General features: G+C 41.6%; 1 protein-coding gene across 3 annotated transcripts in view; it reads left to right on the top strand.

Annotated features, from left to right (window-relative positions):
- CRIM1 (cysteine rich transmembrane BMP regulator 1) overlaps window positions 1–20,395 on the top strand; it is a 196,640-nt gene that overhangs the window by 126,370 nt on the left and 49,875 nt on the right. For all 3 annotated transcript variants that reach the window (XM_044455985.1, XM_044455904.1, XM_044456066.1), the window contains one exon: window positions 9,545–9,666. In XM_044455985.1, the coding sequence (XP_044311920.1) occupies window positions 9,545–9,666 (122 nt within the window). The remainder of the gene's footprint in view (window positions 1–9,544; window positions 9,667–20,395) is intronic.

Below are 20,395 nucleotides of genomic sequence, written 5' to 3'. Positions count from 1 at the left end.
TCTGGGTCTGAAGCACAATGTTCCTCCATCATTGGTTCAAAGCATATATCAGTCTCCTGAACCTGATAGAAAGCTCTACAGGACCCACTCCCAGGAAGAGACCAGACATAATCAGCCACCCTGGAGCCGCACTAGATCCTGCAGCTTCTCTGCCTGCATGGATACCTTAGTATCTGGCATATCACCTGATCCAGCATGTGAGGCAAGGCATAGAACAACTCATTACACTGTGTCAACCAGGGCTAAGTCCCTTGATCAGGGACATGCAGTACTACCTAACCCTGTTAATTCAGATCAAGAACTATATAGTTCAACTTCAACTCCATCCTCTCCTGACTGAACCTCTGATCATCGATCGGTATTAATGCAACAACTTTTATGCCTCCTTGTGACCCAGAGGACCTTGTACAATTTTCTGATCAAGTCCTAAGAATGGCATATTATCTAGGGCCTAATCCTCACCAAGCTCCAGGCAGGGCAAACAACTGTCTTTGAGGCTGTCTATTCAGAGACCACTGGGCCAGTCACCATACTTCTTCCACCAACCTTACTTGATCCTGTCCACCAAGAGTGGAAATCTCCTGCATCTGTAGCCCCACTGCCTCGCAGACTGGAGAATATGTATAGTTCCTTTTCCAACATCCATGCCCAAATTATTATTATTATTATTATTATTATTATTATTATTATTATTATTATTATAACATTTCTATGCCGCCCCTTGCCGAAACCTCGGGGCGGCTTACAACATGATAAAATACATTGAAATACAATAGTACATAATAAATTACCATTAAATACAAAAATACAAAAAATACATTGATTTACAGATATAAAATTAAAATTACCAGTATAAAATAAAAATATAGGAGGAGAAAGAGAAGGAAGAAGAAGTTGCCCTGGCCAGATCATATGTTTTAACAATTGAAATGATGTTTAAATAAAAAGGTCTTTACCTGGCGCCGAAAAACCAGTAACGATGGTGCCAGGCGGACCTCTTTGGGGAGTGAATTCCATAGGTTGGGCGCCACTGCAGAGAAAGCCCTCCTCCGGGTACTTACTCTCCTAATTTCTTTCATGGAGGGTTCCCGGAGAAGGGACTCTCCCGCAGATCTCAAAGGGCAGTCGGGCATATACGGATGTAAGCGCTCGTTCAGGTAGCCCGGACCCAAGCCGTTTAGGGCTTTATAGGTCATAATCAACACCTTGAATTGGGCCCGGGCTTCAATGGGAAGCCAGTGAAGCTGACGGAGGACTGGAGTCATGTGAGCATAACGCCCCATCCCCGTCAGCAACCTGGCAGCTCTATTTTGCACCAATTGAAGTGTTCAGACCGTCTTCAGGGGAAGCCCCACGTAAAGCGCGTTACAGAAGTCTAGGGAAGTCACCAGCGCGTGTGTCACCGTCGCCAGGCAGTTGTACTCCAGGTAGGGGTGCAGCTGATTAATCAGCCAAAGCTGAAGGAAGGCGTTCCTCGCTACCGCTGTCACCTGAGCTTCCAAAGAAAGCTCTGGGTCGAGGAGTACTCCTAAGCTGCGGACCTTATCCCTACGAGGGAGTGTTGCACCATTCAGGACCAGGTCAAATCCACCCTCTCCGAAACCCGATCCGCCAACCAACAGGACCTCCGTCTTGTCTGGGTTGAGTTTCAGTTTATTGGCCCTCATCCATTCCCTTACCTCGGCCAAGCACCGGTTCAGCACAGCCACTGCCTCACCTGGATTAGTGGAGAACGAGAGGTAAAGCTGGGTATCATCAGCGTATTGATGATTCCTCAGCCCACACCTCCTGATGACCTCTCCCAGCGGTTTCATATAGATGTTAAATAGCAGAGGGGATAGAATGGAGCCCTGTGGTACTCCATGGCATAGCTGCCATGACGTAGAGACATGGTCCCCCAGCACTACCTTCTGGAATCGACCGTTGAGGTAGGAGCGGAACCACTGCAAAGCAGTGCCTCCAACCCCCAATCCCGCTAGCCTATCCAGAAGGATACCATGGTCGATGGTATCGAAAGCCGCCGAGAGGTCCAGAAGAACCAACAGGGATGTACTCCCCCTGTCCTTCTCCCTGCACAGGTCGTCGTACAGGGCGACCAAGGCAGATTCAGTATTGTACCCGGGTCTGAAGCCGGACTGAAAAGGATCCAGATAATCAGTTTCATCCAAGAGTGCTTGGAGTTGTCCCGCCACCACTCGCTCCAACACCTTGCCCAGAAACGGGATGTTGGCCACAGGTCTATAGTTAGTGGCCATCTCTGGATCCAGTGACGCTTTCTTCAGGACCGGTCGTATTACCGCCTCCTTTAAAGGGGCAGGCACTCGACCCTCCCTCAGAGAAGCGTTAACCACTTCCAAGATCCAGGTCCCAATTCCGTGCTTGGAGTTATTTATTCTATTATTCAATAAATTCTATTATTGTGGAGTCCTCCCAATAATCATCATGCAGAGAGCAGTCCACTCTGTCTCACAGAGTAGGTAAATGGCTTGATGCAGTTCAGTGCCATTTCTATTCATCCACCACACTCTCCATCAAAATGGCAAACTACCAGGCCAGTATGGCCAGATGTCATCTCATGTTATGGGACAGGATGTCCTCACTTTGTTCATCCCTCCCTAAAGAGGCACAGACCCTGGCTAATGAGATCACCACCAAGGCTACTCATCTCACCTGGCATGAGAGCCACACCATGAAGCATCAAACCGTATGCAGTGACAGAAACGTGGAAGGCACTTACAGGCCTCCACCGCTTCACCTGGCTCCGTTCTTCAGGCTTATCTATAAAAGCAAAAGGCAGGATTGAGGAGATGCCATGGGATGATGCTGGCCTGTTCAGCAAAGGAACGGGTGACAGAATGGATCCTGTTCAAAAGGCCAGCAATATTGCCCTTAGGATGGGTCTCAACCAAACCCCACCTTTCAGGTCCTATGCCCCCTTTAAGTGGCACCATTCACCATTCTATGACCAACTTAGGTCTCAAACCACCATTTCTCCCAGGCACCAACCTACTTCCCAGGACAAGCATCCTGATCCTATGACTTGCCCACATAGGATCAGGCTTGCCAATGCTCAAATGACCACAGATAGCACCTGCGACTCCTCTGCCACCCTGTTTGCTCCTCCCAACTTTCATTTGGCCATAGACTCCAGCTCCTTTTTTGATTTTTGGGCTCAGATAACCTCAGACAAGTGGGTGCTTTCCATCATCCTACAAGGATACAGAATAGAATCAGATGCTCTCACTCCTCTTGGTACCATAAGAAGAACCACTCCCTCTGAACCCTTCCTCAGTGAGATCCTTCATATTCCAAAAAGGGGACATTGAATACATTTTCTGGATTTTATTCCAGATATTTCACAGTCCCCAAGAGAGATGAGGACCTTCATCCCATACTTAATCTGAGAGGAATAAGCCATTTTATTAAGCCTAATGATTCCACATGGTCACACTTCCTGCCATTCTACTGCTCCTTCGAAAAGATCTTTGGTCCATGTCAATAGATCTTAAGATTGCATATTTCCATATTGAGGAGTCACACAAGCATTTCCTCCATTTCCAAACCAGAGAGCAAATCTTTCAATTTACAATCCTCCTGTTTGGCCTGGCAATGGCACCTTGTGTATTCACAAAATGTATGACTATTGTCTGTGCCCAACTACATCTAAAAGGTATCCATGCTTACCCATACCTTGCCGATTGGCTCATTGTTGCTCCCTCACACTGAGCCTCCCTCTGAGCCACTGAACTTACCTACAACTTGTTTACCAAGCTAGGGCTCTACATCCCCTAATAATTCCTCTCTCTTCCCCCTCACAGCACATCCAGTTTATCAGGGCTTGTTTAGATTCTATACTGGAAAGGACTTTCCTCACCAAGGACAGACTGCTCACCCTTACTGAGGAAGTCACCAGTCTCATCAATGTCACCACTGCCACTGCTACCAGAATCCGAAGATTTCTTGGTCTCATGGCTCCTTTCATCTCAGTGGTGCTTCTCACAAACCTACACATGTGTCTGCTCCAGCTCTGGTTTCTCAGTACCTTCAATAGCGGAACCGAGCCACATTCAACCAGACACTCCATTTCACCTCATATCCACAAAGCTCTAGCCTGGTGGAACAACAAAGCCAACTCCACCATCGGCATCTCATTCCATCCTTCCATATTGAGCCTGGTCATCACAACAAAAGTGTCCCTTTCGGGATGGGGAGCCCACTGTGGCTGCTCAACAATTCAAGGGAAATGGGATCCTGCACAGGCCTTGCACCACATAAATTATCTAGAGCTACATGCAGTCAGGAAAGCATTCTTGGCTTTCCAAACTGTAGTCCACAACCACCACGTTCAGGTCACATCCAACAACACCACAGTGGTTGCATGTATAAACAAGGAGTCACAAGGTCCTCCCAAGGTAGTTTCATCTTTCCACATCAATACAGATATTATTCTTCCTGCTTTTTTCCAATCTTCTTTCAACTCAATTGAATCTACTCTCCACCTGCTAGCTGTCCATTCTACAAATCTGAACACAGTCCATGAGACAGTCTCAAAGACTCTTCATTGCCTACAGTGGTGCACATAAAGTTGCTCCCATCACGGTGCAAAGACTAGCCAAATGGATCGTCCGGAGAATCCTCCTGGCATATGATCTCTCCAGTCGCCAAGACCTATCAGAGCTCTAGAGCCACTGTTACCTCCATGTCCCTTTATGCAGGCATCTCCTTGACAGACCTGTGCAAAGTGGTGACATGGTCAAACCCATTGACTTTCATTTGCCACTATTGCCTGGATGTTCGATCCAGAGCTATCTGTACTTTCGGCAGGGCTCCTTTCTTCTCTCCTTCAATACTACCACCACCTCCTAGAGGTAAGCTCGCCAGTTGCCCATATGTGTGATGCACAGAGACCACAAAGGAGAAAGACAGGTTGCCTTTTGTAGCTTTTGTTCTTCAAGTGGTCATCTGTACATTCACATAAAGCCACCTGCCATCCCCTCTGGTGTTGTTTGACACAGGGTTCAAGTGTCTCCCTCACCACATTCCAGGGGAGAACATCTATTCATGGTGGTCTCATGTCTGGACTGAGGTCTCAGTGGATGCCCCTCCCCACATGCTGGGTTTGCCTAGGGGCCGGGCTCCCACCAAATACTAATTAATCACCTTTGGAAGATTCCCAAATCAGCTCAATCTGTGAATGCAAAGATGACCACTTGAAGAGTGAAAGGTACAGGTAGCAGCCTGTCTTTCTTTAGCCTTCTATTGGAAGCTGAGATACTGAGATGAGATAAAGCTCAGGATTTGCACAAATTTTCTCTTTCTGCCTTGTGTTCAGCAGTCAAAACCGATTACCTGTTGAGGCTCTGGAATATTGGCCTATTGTAGTCCCCAGTCCAAACCAGCACCTTATATCTTATATCTTCCACCATATAATCCCTTAGTTCTCATATGGCACAAAACAGTCCATACTGCAGCATTACAAAGACACTATGCTATTCAGACCTTTGCTCAGTAGAAAACCACAGTAGTTCTATCAAATTGGTGGAAACAAGCTAACTCATTCATATTTGAAAAATATCATCTAATGTCAAACTTCAGTTAGCAGGTAACACTAAACCATGGGTTAGCATTATATGTCCAAGTTGGAATGAGCCCAGGCAAGGCTTGGGTTCTTCTACTTCCTCCTTTCTCTTTCCTCCTCCTGTATAAACTTCTACAGAACCTTTGCTTATGAAGCCACTATGTTATAAATGACTATCACTGGGTTACATGCCAAGATTCTTTGAAACTGAAATTAAATGCTACTGAAAGTCTACACTCAGCCAGTCAGAGAAGGTGCAGCATCTCTAGCTTGTAGCATCTCCTTCTTGCACATGCATGTCTCTCAAAATTATGGCTTAGCATGACATGTTTATCAGTATAATAACTATGTTGGCTGCCTCCTGGCTGTTTAGACTTAACTCTTGCCTGCCAAAGTTTTACTGCTTGAAGAATCAAAGCATCCTTAACCATTGCTTGTATCATCTAGCCTCATCAGTCTTATATTTGCCAATTGGAGGTTCAGCCTGGTGTAGTCACCCAAGATACGTAAAATTCTGCATTTTTATGGGTTTCACCCCTGAACAGAAGCCCTGATGTTGGAGGCCACAACTAGAGCAGAAAATGAGTTATCTCACCTGAGAAGTGTGAGCCAGAGTGGGAGATACTAGACTTCTGCACTAGAACCTTTACTGGATAATTTCTAACTCAATTTGTGGCATTCGTCAGACCCTTAATTTTTGTTTTGTTGTCCCCACAAAGCTCACCTATAGAGAGAAATTCCAGATCTCAGTTTTTAATAGCTGTTTAGCTTAAGCTTTGGAGATAGCATGATATATAATTACAAATAATAGATGTTGTGTATTTATTATTTTCAAGAAGAACTGAATACCAAGCGAAAACAACAAGAGGTTGTATTCACAACTTACACAGAGATGTGAGCTTAACATTTATGTTAATAGTTATCGATTACATACAGCCAGCATTCTAAGTTAAAATTTATAAGTGTTTAGTGCAGTAACATAACTAAGATGATTTACTCTAATTTATCTTAAAGTCTTAAGTATAGGCTTCGCATTAATACATTAATTTTACAAAAATTAATAAACTATGCCTAGGTATTCATAAACTTGGTTCATTTTATTATTTTCTTTAATTCTTATACAAGATGCTGGTTTCACTATCATTGGAAGGTCCTATAATTTCTCTACTCATTAATTTATATTTGGTGTTTTAGAAAATTTCCTGCATTTAGTAGCAACTGTCATATATCTACTGAAATGTTCATGTTCTTTTCATATTAAATCTTCTGAGTACATTAAAGCAGAGAGTAGAGATTCATACCTGATAGCTCAGTATCTTCTGTATTTAAAATTTTATTTTCTTCTAGGATTGTCCGCATTTGTCTGGCTGGGTGATTATATTATAAAGGGTAAAACTAGTAACTTGCTAGAAAAGAAGTTCAGCTTGAATCTTGCTTTTTGTGTGAGCATTGTATCAATAGCTGTGAGAGTTTAGAATGCTATTTAAAATCTCATGACACTTGAGATTACAGTCATCCTGCCATTTCCTTAGATCTTTAGCTTCTGCTTTAGGTTTCTAGCTCTGAAACATACCATAGATATCAGATATAAACTAGCATATCCTATATACACTTACCAGGGAGTAAGCCCCATTGAACCTGATAGGGCTTATTTCTGAGTAGACATGTATAGGATTGCACTATTACAGAAATAGTGGTGGAAAGTCTAGGTAGAAGAATTGTTCTCCAAAGCAATGTTTATGTTATCTTCCTGTATTTTTAATTTTGTTTCAGAGATTCCTTTAAAAGTGATTATTTTACTTCCTTTAAGAGTAATTATTTTCATTCTTTCAGTTGTCTAATTTTGACATAAAAGGTTGGGTAACTACTGAAGCCATTGAATTTAGAACTCATAAAACAAAATAAGTGAATTTTTGCTGCAGCCTAAATGATCGTGTATAATGTCAATCGTGTATAAGTCAGTGTGTGGTTCATCTAAGCCTCTTCCTCTTTGTGCTTCTGTGTGTTTGTTCCAGTCTTTAATGTATACTTACTCATTTGTTTTAATTACATTCATGTGTTTTAATCATTATAATCACTTCTACTCTTTTTGCTGTCTTCTTTCTCTCAAGTGGCCTCCCTTGCAAAATATACTCTGCTTCAGTGTACCTGAGATGCCTCTTTTCCACAGTGGTGGATGGAAAAGAGCCTTTGTACAAAGGGAGGAAGACAGTATCAAAGATACCTTATCCCACTCATCTTGATCACCTCGTCTACCATGTGCATTTTAAACCTTTTAGCTCATACACTACCTTTATTTATCGACCTATTTTGATGTCCTTCTTTAAGCTTCAGTCACATCTCACAAAATATATGCTGTTGTTAAACTACCCACAAACTTGTTCAATCTAGTTTGGAATTATTCTGTTCTTGAATTCAAACTATATAATTATTATACTTTCTCAACAAGTGAAAATTAAATACAAAATGATATTTTGTTGAACATTCCACTGTACTTCATTGTATGATTCTCTAAGGCTTAGAGCCAGTCATGCTGGGCAAGGATGAGAAGTGTAGTCTAACACACCTGAAGAACACAAGAATTGGGAAAGCTGTCTTCGATCTTATAAACCCAAACACAATTGACACATAGCATATATTATCAAGGTTACAACATACAAAGGAAACCAAATCCACCGTAAGAGGAATGAGGGATTTGAATTATTTTTAAGCTAAAACTCTGCCCCCAAGCAACTAATAATACAATAAAGCATACATAAACTAGAATAGAAAATGAAGTCAGCATTCAGATCATCAGACAGTACATTTAATAACCTTATATAATACTGGCATGTCTGATTAGCCAACTTGTCTCTGTTAGGACTTTTGAAATGAAGAAGAATTAACTAATTTCTTCAAAGGAACTGTGTACACTGAATGAACATCTTTGTTTATTATAAAATGGACACAGAAACTTTAAAAGGATTAGTCTTCTACCCCCTCCCATCTTTCTACCTTTCCAAATTTGGATATCTTAAATCCCCCCCCCAACATTTTTGGTGATTAATACATTTGGTCCCAATAATACTGAACTCTTCTTTTAGGGATAAGTTCATATTCATCTTGTTTTCCTCACTTTAACACCATTCCCTTTGTAAACAGTACAGGAGCTGGTGTTAAGGCCTTAAAAGTGCATTTGTAAATGTTTGACAATTTCCTGAAGTTCCTATTTTCTTCTTCTTAATTGTACCTTAGCTATCAGTCTTCTCTTTAAAGAGGAATTTGTTCATCATCTTGCATAACTCAGAGGCTTTCATCAAAATACTCTTTTTAGGTATGTGTTATGCTTAGACATGTCTAGAAAGTTTAAGATTTATTGTGTATACGCATGTGTTCTGTTTGAAAATGCCTTGGGTGTGAGTATAAAAACTCCTGAGAATGTTCACTCTTCCATTAATTGAACTGGAATGGGAAATAACTTAAGAATCTGAAGAGCTTGAACTTCAACAGGTAAGTTTGTGACAGAACACATGCAATTAGAAATAGGTGTTATGCAAATGCTGATAACACCTATCCCTCTTTTCTGCTTTTGTGATTTCAAATTAAAAACCGCATCATCAGTGCTGGCATATTGATTTGCTGGAGAAGACTGGTAGTAGGGTAATATTCTAGTTTTGAAGTTCAGAATATCCTATAGTCACGAATTCTATGGCTCTCACAGGTGGATACATACTTTTTAAATGATACTGTTTTACCATATTTACAGACAATGCAAGTGAACACATGTCTTCTGATCAAAGTCAAGTATTGTCCTTTGGAACAATTGTTAAATATTGTTTACTGTGTTGTGTTTAAAATGGTGTTGTCTTTTTATTATGTAAGAACAGAAAACCAGTTTGCTTTCATGAGCTGTTTTTCCCTGTTTGTGTTTCTGGGCTTCACATGTTGCCTCACTTATTTATGGAGCTTTCAATGCTTCGGTTGCAGGTGCGAATGTCTCTCTGGTTTATGTGGTGTTCCAAAATGCGAGGCAGGCTACATCCCCCAAATAGTGTCACGTGGAGACGGAACACCTGGCAAGTGCTGTGATGTCTTTGAATGTGTCAATGGTATGTTATGTTCATAGTGTACTTTGGCCGAACATTTTTAGGCATTGGCATCTGAATAACCCTAATTCTTTTCAGTATGGGGCATAATAAAAATTAAGTAGAACTTATGCAGGAGCTGCTATGAGACAATTTTCTACTCAGATAAGTGGTTAGGTTTTCTGTAGCAGGAATATCCTGGATTCTTGCCCAGTAAATATCAAAATTGTTATTAAAATCTATTTTCTGTCTTATCCCTAAATAAATTTTACCTTAGCTTGCATCTAAACTCTAGTATTGAATTCTGAGAAGTGTATCAGAAAATAAAGCTGGAGCTCAAAAGAATGTATACTCCCTGTAGTTTTTGTTAAGGAATAAATCAACGGAATGGGAAAGAATAAATGCCTTAAATAGATATTTTTAGTTGTATTTATATACTGTGGTATGAGCTAGATCTTACAATCACTGGCCTGCAGGGCGGATTTGATTTAAAGTGAGTCTAGATTTAAATCATAGTTTTCTACTTAATTTGCATGCATGCCTGTCTTACCCGTAGGAAGAGGAATTTCATTAAAATATTCCCAAACTGGTGCCTGCTGCCATTACAGGTTTTCTCCTTTGGGGAAAGAATAATATGATAAACCTCAAGCTATACACAAAAGGATCCAAAGATTTGTGGAGTATTCTGTTCAAAAGACTTCACTTTCATTTTTACTGCTTGCCCCTCCATCCTCACACTTAGCTTCTTGTTTGGAACTATTACACTCCAATAGTCTTCTTCTATTCAATGATTTTTTGAAACTTAGCACTTGATTCTGTGTACATAGTTTTGCAAAGGAACAATGGGATTAAGCTCTTTTTCTCAAATCTGTATGTTTCTTTTATATTTTTGCTGTGAAGATCTCTGTAGAAACAGATTCACAATTTTGAAAACTGTAAAACCAAGTACCTCTGATAGTAACTTCTAGATAGAAAAACTGCCCAATAATCCAGAAACCTGGAAAACTGCCCAGAAACCTTAGGAAGAGCATGATGTTGTGAATGGACTAGCGGAATTCATTTACCAAAAATTTAAACATTGCATGAATATACAGACTAATGCTACATAATTAAAAACTAATTCTTATTTCATGATGAATAATCTTTGGACTATAATATAACTTACCATATTTTTCGCTCTATAAGATGCATCTGACCATAAGACGCACCTAGTTTTTAGAGGAGGGATCCATGGAAAGCTTCCTGATAATCACAGGCACATTCCCCATCAGTTCCCCATGGACTTCATTAAAAGACGGGTTGCCATTTGAAAACACACACCGACCTGTGATTAACAGCTCTCACCTGCGCCGGAGGAGGGGGGCGGAGCAGGGCACGCCAAGCACATGCCAGCCAGGTGTGGTGCAGCCAGGCCAGCAGCGTGCTGGCGGTGGTCTTCTGGGCGGTGCGGCAGTGGCAGGTCTTCCTGGGTGGTGGGAGTGAGCAGTCCGTCTCTCCGTGTGGCCGGCGGGTTAAAGCCCGCAGCACCTCCTCCTCCGCGGCAGGTCTTCCCAGGCGGTGGGGGTGAGCAGTCCATCTCTCTGTGCGCCTGGCGGGTTAAAGCCCGTGGCTCCTCCTCCTCTGCACTGCTCCCCCTGAGCGGCACAGCTCTTACCTGCGCCGGAGGGAGGAGGGGGGAGCAGGGCGCGCCGAACGCATGCCGGCCAGGTGGTGCCACATGGTGCAGGCAGGCCGGCAGTGTCCCGGGCATCGGGCACACACACATCGCTCTATAAGACGCACAGACATTTCCCCTTACTTTTGAGGGGGGGAAAAGTGTGTCTTATAGAGCGAAAAATACGGTAAATAGAAAACTATCCTTAGGTTATTTTTCCTCAAAAAGCATTTTTAACTTCAGTTTAAATCAAAATATCCCATTTAAATTTTAAAAATCATTGATTTTTATCAACCTTGCTGTCTTGAGACATTTCCCCCACAACCCCTAAATGTCAAGGAGCAAAGTGAATCTTTAAGGAAGGGTCTTCCTTAAGCAGAAGACTTCTTCCATGGTTTTCTTATTATGCACACATATCTTATATGTATTAGTTTCCTGGTTTGCTATTGACTGAAGAAACAAAAAAGTAGGAATCGTGGCTGTTTCTAACCAACAAAAATGGCAGCTAGCAGAGTGAATTCTTGGGCTGATGTCCCCAAGCATTGAGATGTCAGCAGAGATAAAAAGATGCTAAGGGCATGGTCCTATGCATTGTATCCTTGTGAGACAGAAGCCTTCAAACCTTGGAGGCTTCAGTGTATCCACTGCCCTAGTCAAGTGGATAGGAATGGCAAAGATGATCCTTGCTTCCCCATTCTACACTGTGGCTTACATATTAAAAATGGTGGCTAGTGCACATCTTAGAACCCCATACCTTAATTAACCTACAGTGTTTACAGTGGCATGCAAACTAGCACTTTGTGTTCATCTTGCTTGAAAAATCATAGAGACAGATAATACTATTTTAATAACTGTTTAAAATGCTGTGTAAATTATGGCACATAGAGGAAGACAACTTTGACTTTCCCTAAGCACCAAGGAAATTGCAGGTGTTCTAAAGAAGCATCTTTTGTTTGTAGTATAATACATCTATAACTCTCAGTTTAAGAACTGCATTGAAGAATTAAAAAAATGTTTACTACACTACTGATAGCTCAGTCTATATAAATATATGCTTCTGCTATGAGACTACAGATCTAACAGTGAAATTACGCATGTATATGACAAAATTAAACTGGTAAGTTATTACATTTGCTATTTGGTTCAGCCTGGTAGAATCAGTTTCAGGTTTGCAGCCTGGAAATGAAGAGAAATGCTGGTGGCTTTTTAAGGTACAAATTACTGTGTCGGCCATTGCCCATCATAGTTTATTTGAGTTAGCCAAGAGGACTTGTCTGAGTGGATCCAGGCAGTGGTGAATGGCATGGTGCCCACCATATATTTGTGTGATGGAGTCGTACCCATCTTGAAGGAGGCAATGGCACATCCACTCCTTGAAAGCCTCTCCTTGGATCCAGAAGTTTATACCAACTACTATCCAATCACTAATATCCCTTATCTGTGGAATGTCCTTGAGAGGGTAATGGCTGGACACTGTAGACATTCTTGGAGGATACTTATGATCTCCACTCGTATTTGTTCATGTTCAAGCCTGATTTCATCCTTACTCATCCTGATCCATGACCTGTTGTGGGAAAGAGACAGAGGGAATTTAACGTTATTATCATTACATTTCTATCCCACCTTTCTTCCTCGTACAATGATTCCAAAATTCTTCTCAGCTTTTTATCCTCAAACCAACAACCCTGTGAGGTAGATTAGGCTGAGTTTCCATGTCTGGCCAAAAGTCACCTGGTGTGTTTCATGACCAAGTGGGAACTAGACTTCCTGAGCCCAGTCCAGCATTCTTAACCACTATACCACCTCTGGCTGATTTTTTTTCATGTTGGCAAATTTTAATATCATTCTTCATGGTATGATTTTGGATCATCCAAATGAGTTGCAATTGAAAGCACTATGCTAAAACAGTTCTACTCACAAGGAGGGTTCCAGAAAGTAGCACTGGGAGATCTGCCTGAGTTCCATGGCAGTATTGTACCCATTCTGTTTAGCATTCATATGAAGTGGCCGGAGGCACTCATAAGCAGATTTGGGCCAAAGTTTGATTAGTGTGCTGATGACAATGCAGCTCTATTTCAATTTAACATCTGAATCCAGATAGGTCATACATGTTCTGAAACAGTGATGTGTTGAATGACAAACAACAAAATGATACAGAGAGTTAAACATCCCTCACATTAGAGTTATACAAGTGTTATTAACCCCCACTTAAGTAACCCCAGCTGGGTTTGACAGTTCGACAACCCCTGACACAGGGCTTACTCATGCAAAATGTTGCCCATGGTGGGCTGATTTGATTAGACAAACTGGCCCAGAAACTGTATGGGTGGTAGGACCCAGGTATAGGAATCGGGGAGTTTGCTTTCCCTCAGAAAGAACAGGTACAAAGTTTGGGTGCATGCAAGGTTTTGCTATCATCACTGGATTGCAGATTGGACTCATCATTGTTTTTAGAGGCTGTGATGAAGTGAAGACATTGGTTGGTATATTAGCTATGCTCTTTCCTGGGCATTGATTCCCTGACTCCTGTAGCCCATGTTTTGGCAACTTCACATTTGGATAACTGTAATACTTTTAATATGGAGCTGCTCACATTGTGCTTGATCCAGTAGCTGTGACCAGTGAACAATGAGGCAGCCAATCTGCTGAGCCCACTTAACACCAGTGTTTAAGCAATTACACTGGCTACCTGTTAGCTACCAAGGTCTCACTGTTGGTATCTAAAGCCCTAAATAGCTTTGGTTCAGATTTCCTAGTAGATTGCTTTCCCCAGTGCAGAACTGTGTAATCATTAAGATCACTGAAGAAGAACATACTGCTAGTTTTGCCATGAGCTGGAGATTGTCACTGCAGAAAGCTGAAAGTGGGACTTTTTCACGGAGGCACCACTTTGTAGCATGACCATCCCCAGTATTCAGGAAGTATCAACTGTAGCATGCTTTAGTTACCAATTAAGATCCAATTTCTTTAGCCAGGTCTTCTCTGAATGACTGTGTTGCTTTAATGGTTGTGGGGTTGTATTGATTTCAATATGTTACTGGTATTGATATAATTAGTAATTATTGTTTTAATTGAATATTAGTGCATTTTATTGTATTAATGCATTAGCAATATTTTAAATATGGAGAGTGGTATATAAACCTATTGAATGCATGAATCATTATATAAGCATTCTTTTTATTATTTATTTTTTTCTGAAATTTCTGTTTATTTTGCTCTGCTATTTAATGTGTGTTAATATGAAAATCCATTAAAATCAATAATTCTCAAATCAGTATAAGGAAGTACAATATCTGCTAGTTTACTGTCTCTGAAATCCTGCAATCCTATACATATCTACTCAGAAGCAAGTTCACAGTTTCTAATGATACATTTTTCCTGATAAGCCATACATGATACTGTAACCTTGCCTAGCTCTAAGTTGAGTATATTTCTAAAGAATTCCAATTTTTAAAAAACCAAAGAAGAAAGTTCATTTAAAGTTGTTTAATTTAGTTGCAGAATTATCTTAATATTAAGGCTGATGGTGTAGTATCAGGTAAGATGAAATTCAACCTGTAGAAATAAAGTATTTAGCATCCACTAGCAATCATATATCAGAAAGCAGAATTTAGACAACTTATATAGCAGAGCTTAGAACTTATATATATGACAGTTAAGCAACAAATATCCCAAGGTTATGCAGTGTTCCCTGGTGAAGGAAAAAGGACTTTGTATTGATAATCAGCTGAATTAAATTTAAAAAGTTAGCCTGTGTTCAGAGAAACTTCCATGATCTTCAGAAATTGTCTCCAAAGAAATGTCTGCAATTTTGTTGTTTTCCTAAAGCATTCTTAAGTGTTCTTGCTGTTGACAAACCTTGCTCACCTTTTAGAAGTACAGCAGGACCCCCATATCTGTGTGGATTGGTTCCAAGCCCCCCCCCCCCACGTTGGATGCCTGAAACTGCAGATAATAGCAAACACTATGCAATACACTATACAATAGCAAGTGGGTGCTCATAGGTTGCAGCAGCAGTGAGCAGCAAGATGTAAAATAAACTATATATCTATATATATATATATATTTCTTTTTCCCAATTTTGCACATTCTTACCTCAGCACTTTAAGACTTCCTTTGGCACTTTACAACTTCTCTTCCAGGCCAAGGTCAACCACAGTTAACTGAAAATGTGGTAACCAAGCCAGTGGACATGGGGATTTTGCTGTACTATCAGTATTTCAGTAATTCTCCCATTGTAAAACAGTTTCGTTCAGGCATATTATGTCTCAGCTAGTTAACTCAGTACAAACAGCTGAGTCCTAACAAAGTCCAAGCATTCCTAGAACCCAGGATCGTATATGACCCAGTTGCCATACAAAAACTGTTAAATAATAGCATACATATTAAACATAGTCTGATCAAGTTGTGATTGTTCCATATCTTATCCATAAATAACTATTGAGTAAAGAGTCTGAGGACCATGAAAGTGGTTAAATATACATTTATTTTGAGAGATGGACTATACACCTATAGCTTATTTATATTATAAATATTGTTGAAACTTGAAATATTGTGACAATTGAAGATTAGCATACTCTTGCATGTATTGTTACAGAAAAAATTCATGATATGTGAATTGTAACACTAGTATTGCACATACTAGCATGTCTCTTTTTTCCCTAGTGCTGTGCTCTGATGCTCTCTCATCACCCTTCAAATAAATGTGAAATAGTCAGTTTAAGGTTTTTCACTGTACAAATGCTAATGGTGTATGTACAGCCTGACAGTGTAATCTCTCGCAGAGTCTGAAATTAATACCACTAAGTACAATGGAACTTGCAACTAACAATTTGCTGTCCTTTCATAACATCCTAAGTTCGCTCCGAAAGGAAGCTGCACCCTTGAAGAAATCACAGCTCTTTTTTGTAAGCTATAAATACTATGGTATTCTGTATTTTGCTTCTCCCCAAATCCAATTATCAAAATGAATTATGCAAATGAAAGAAATATTCTGCATCATCTTTTAATCATAACTTACCTTTTGTCTGTTTGTGTGTGGATGCATACTTACACACATTCTGGATAATGGTACAGGTTTTCAGTCATTTGGAAACTTACTAAACTACAGGAAATACTGTAAGCTGCTTTGAATCCATAAGAAAAAAGTAGGATATAAACCTAATGAATAAATAAAGGAGCATGTGAGCTATGGAAGGCAAGTCCATGGAAAAATAGTCATAAGAAAAAAAATCAAGTACATCTCCACCCTAGTCATTGACTTTTGTGGAAAAGTTATGATGATACATTGTTTGGCATTCTGAACTGAGCATGTGAGACAAGCTGATGGAAGAGTGGTGAGGCTTTACATCAGAATTCACACAACTTTATTTAACAAGCTAACTTTCTGCTCACACAATAAATAGGGTCTGATTTTTTTTTCATACTCATACTTACCATTAAGACAAGATTTAAACACAGAAAATCCCTGGGTCAATTCCCAGCATCTTAGTAGATTTGGAAAAACTTCAATCTGAAACTGTGTAGAGCCACTGCTAGTTAATATACATATATAGTTGGGTTAAATGGCCTAATACTCTGACTTGGTATAAGGCAGCTCCGTATGTTCATGTAGCACTTTAGTTTCTTCACAGTTCTGAATATAATTTATTTATAAGGTAGATCAGTGACATTGTCCCTGTATTACAAATGAAGAAGCTGAGACTGAGAAACTGTGTGGCTTGACAAAACCACTTTGAAATATAGACTTTCAAAATCAGTTCTGAGTCACTCTCTCAAAGATAAGCTACACATGATTTTAAATTTTGCTTTAGTATTACATGTATCCTTTTTACAATGCAAGGACTAACTGCTGAAAACTTTGATCAGGTCTGAAAACACAGAGTTTAATTCTTTACCTGTACCATAATCCTGTCAAAAGTGCCCCATGGAGACATCCTTGGCCATCAAGAGGAACATTCCTATTCACCATACACCCAAACACAAAATTACCATTTTTCCAAGAACTATTGAAGTGGGTAGGATTAAACTCTATTTCCACATGTATTGTGGTGAGCCTGACCCCACCCCATCCCACCACTGTTCCTATTTGCAGCTTTAAAGAGATGTTTAATAGCATAATAATAGGAGTACATAATAGTTGAAAATTCATAAGCAATTAGTAATTGATTTGATAAAATAATGGTTATATGTATGATTGAGTCTCATAGAATCATAGAATAGAGTTGGAAGAGGCCAAGAAGGCCATTGGGTGAGGTCCCCTTCTCAGTGCTGGATCCAAGTTAAACCATCCTTTCAGATGGCTCTCCAGCTGCATCTTGAATACCTCTAGTGTTGGAGAGCCCACAACCTCCTTAGAACCTCCCCAGTTCTTTTGTTGTACTGTTCAAACAGTCAGAAAGTTCTTAGGACAAATGTGGACAAATTCATTTATTTTTAATAGTATGACTCCTGATAAGTAAACCAGGGGATAATTGAGCAGCAGTTATACATGCTGTATCTTCTGTCATAAATAACTGCTTGTGGTACAAAAAGGTAGCCTGAATTCAGACATATCCTTTTGCTGAGAGAAGGCAAGAGTAGCTGTTTAAATAGTTTGCTCAGATTCTATGGCTCGCTTTCTGTGGGACAAGCACAGTCATGAACATTTTGATTTAGGTTGTATACAGAGCTGTTTACTAAATAGTCTGAGTATTTTTCCTCCTTTGTGAAATAAAGAGCCAAATCTGATGGAAGTCAAGGTTAAGTTCAAGGTAAATGGCTGTTTCCTTTTATAATGGTGAGGTTGAAACATCAGTCTTCCTCCTGTTCTTCAGACACTGTCATTCTTTTTATAACTCTGGATGTGCAAGCATGCCCTAGAGTATACAGCTGCCAGTCAGGAAAAAATCCTTCATTTCTTCGTCGTGGTCTCTGTGCAGCACACATGCCTAGGCCAGAAGATTAAAAAGCTAACGGTTTTTGGCGGGAAAACTCCCCTCCCCTCCCCCTTTGTGGTATGAATAGAGCAGAGTGTCCGCCATTTTGTTCAGTCTTTGAGACCGCCGTTCACTGTGCGTCGTGCCTTTTAACGTCCCTCGCTAAGATCTTACTGTCCATTTTTTGTCTTTATCCCTTCTTTAACTCTAAACTCTTATATTCCAAGTTTGGCTATCCCTCTCTCTTTCTTCTATTCTAAAAAAAACAAAAATATTGTCTTACCCTCTATCCTGTCATCTTTTCTTCTTTTTCCACAATGGCGCAGCAAGCGGCCTTCCGCAAATGCACCGAATGCGGATCCAAAATGTCGCCTGCGGATCCGCATGATCTATGCCTTCTCTGCCTTGGTGCGGCCATTGCTTGGCATTTACCAAACAAGCATGGAAGAACAGGGAGAACCATCTCCAGAAGCTCCTCTGGGACCAGGCCTTGATGCAGTCTGATCAGCTGTTCTTATGGCCTGGTTCCTCTTCAGCCGCACCTCCTCCGTGCTCTGCCTCAACTGTGAGCGCTCCTCCGAAGCGTCCCGCTTCCACTGCTCCTCCTCAGTGCCCTTCGGCTGAAGGCGCTACTCCAGCTGAGACCCAGGTGCCGCCTTCTTTCCCAGCCAAGAAACGGGAGAAGCGCAAGAACATGGGTTCGGATAAGCCTTCCGCTTGTAAAGTATCAAGGAAGGAGAAGGCAGATAAAGCCGCTCGCAAAACCAAGAAACCCGATCTCCCCAAACACTGGGGCTTGGGTTCATCGAGCTTCTTGGTACCGTCTGCCGCCATAGTACCAACCCCTTCAGGACCGGCCCTGCAACTCACTATGGAGGTGACACCGCCGGGATCATTCGGCCTGAGAGCGTGCCGCCCCAACAAGTGGAGGAGCCGCTTCAGGAGTCCATCTCTGATGGTGAGATTAGAGACTCCCCACCGAGGGAACGATCTCCGACTCCAATGCCCATGACTGAGCCACCTGTGGAGTCACCGTCGCCACCTAGGCGCCGCAGCCGCTTGTCGGAACACCAGGATGACGATTGGAGGATGCATAGATATGTTGCCTTGCCAGACTGGGGTGGTTATCAATCCTATCCATATTTCCCTCGGAATCGTGCGTCTCCATCGGTCCCGAGAGATTTGCCTTCAACGTCCAGGCATGTGGAGAGGGGACGTCCAACCTCCTCCGAAACATCGTCTTCGAGTGACCGTCCTCCTTATTATCCAGATTCGGACGAATCTGAGGTTGACTCTACATCCCACGATGTAGTAGTCGCCTCCCAAGGACCTGCTTTGCCCAATGAGCCACATGTCTCTTTTACGGAGCTCATGTTCCGCCTCGTCCGTTCCCTCGAAATTGAAGCGAGTCAACAGCCTGGCCCATCCACGGATCGGTTCTATGATGTCGTGAGGGGAGAACAGTCCGTGGCCATAGTCCTGCTGCTAATTACCACACTTCGGCAGGCTATGGTCCAACCCTGGGATCAACCGGCCCAACCGCAAGCCACCTCCCATCGGTATGAGCCATGTACAGAGTTCGAGATGATGACATCCCGTTCTTGATTCGCCATCCGCAACCAAACTCTGTCATCATCAAATCCTCCCAGAGCAGGGAGTCCAGGGGTCATACAGCCCCTCGCGACAAGGAAGGGAGGAAAATCGATATGCTCACATGCCAAGTCTATGTGGCCTCTGGACTCGGTGTGCGCATATCGAATTATGAAGCAACACTGGCACGTTACCAGTATTTTATTATGCAGAAGCTGGATAACATTGCTTCCTCCCTTCTGGACCGCCAAGCCGAACTTGCCAAGGTCTTCATCAAAGAAGCAATGCAGGTAGCAGTGCAACAGTTGTCTACTGCACGACATCACGTAGACACCAATTCGAGGGCTCTCGTGAATGCCATCTCACTGCACCGACACGCGTGGCTCCGCAATTGCAATTTTCCCGACGAGATGAAAGAGAGGATCAAGGAAATGCCATTCGACGGTACCGGATTGTTTCATCAAAAAACTGACTGCAAGCTAAAAGCGATATATGAATTGCGTATGACCGCGCTCCCATGGAGCTTCCTCAACAGAGGCATAAGTGGCAATGGCCTCGTTCCTCCTACCATCCACAACTTCACCCTCTGCAA

This window comes from Varanus komodoensis, unplaced genomic scaffold (genome assembly GCF_004798865.1).
Source record: "Varanus komodoensis strain SLA01 unplaced genomic scaffold, ASM479886v1 scaffold1, whole genome shotgun sequence".
Lineage (NCBI taxonomy): Eukaryota > Metazoa > Chordata > Lepidosauria > Squamata > Varanidae > Varanus > Varanus komodoensis.
Note: the sequence above shows the minus strand (reverse complement) of the source record. Positions and strands in the feature narration are given on the sequence as shown.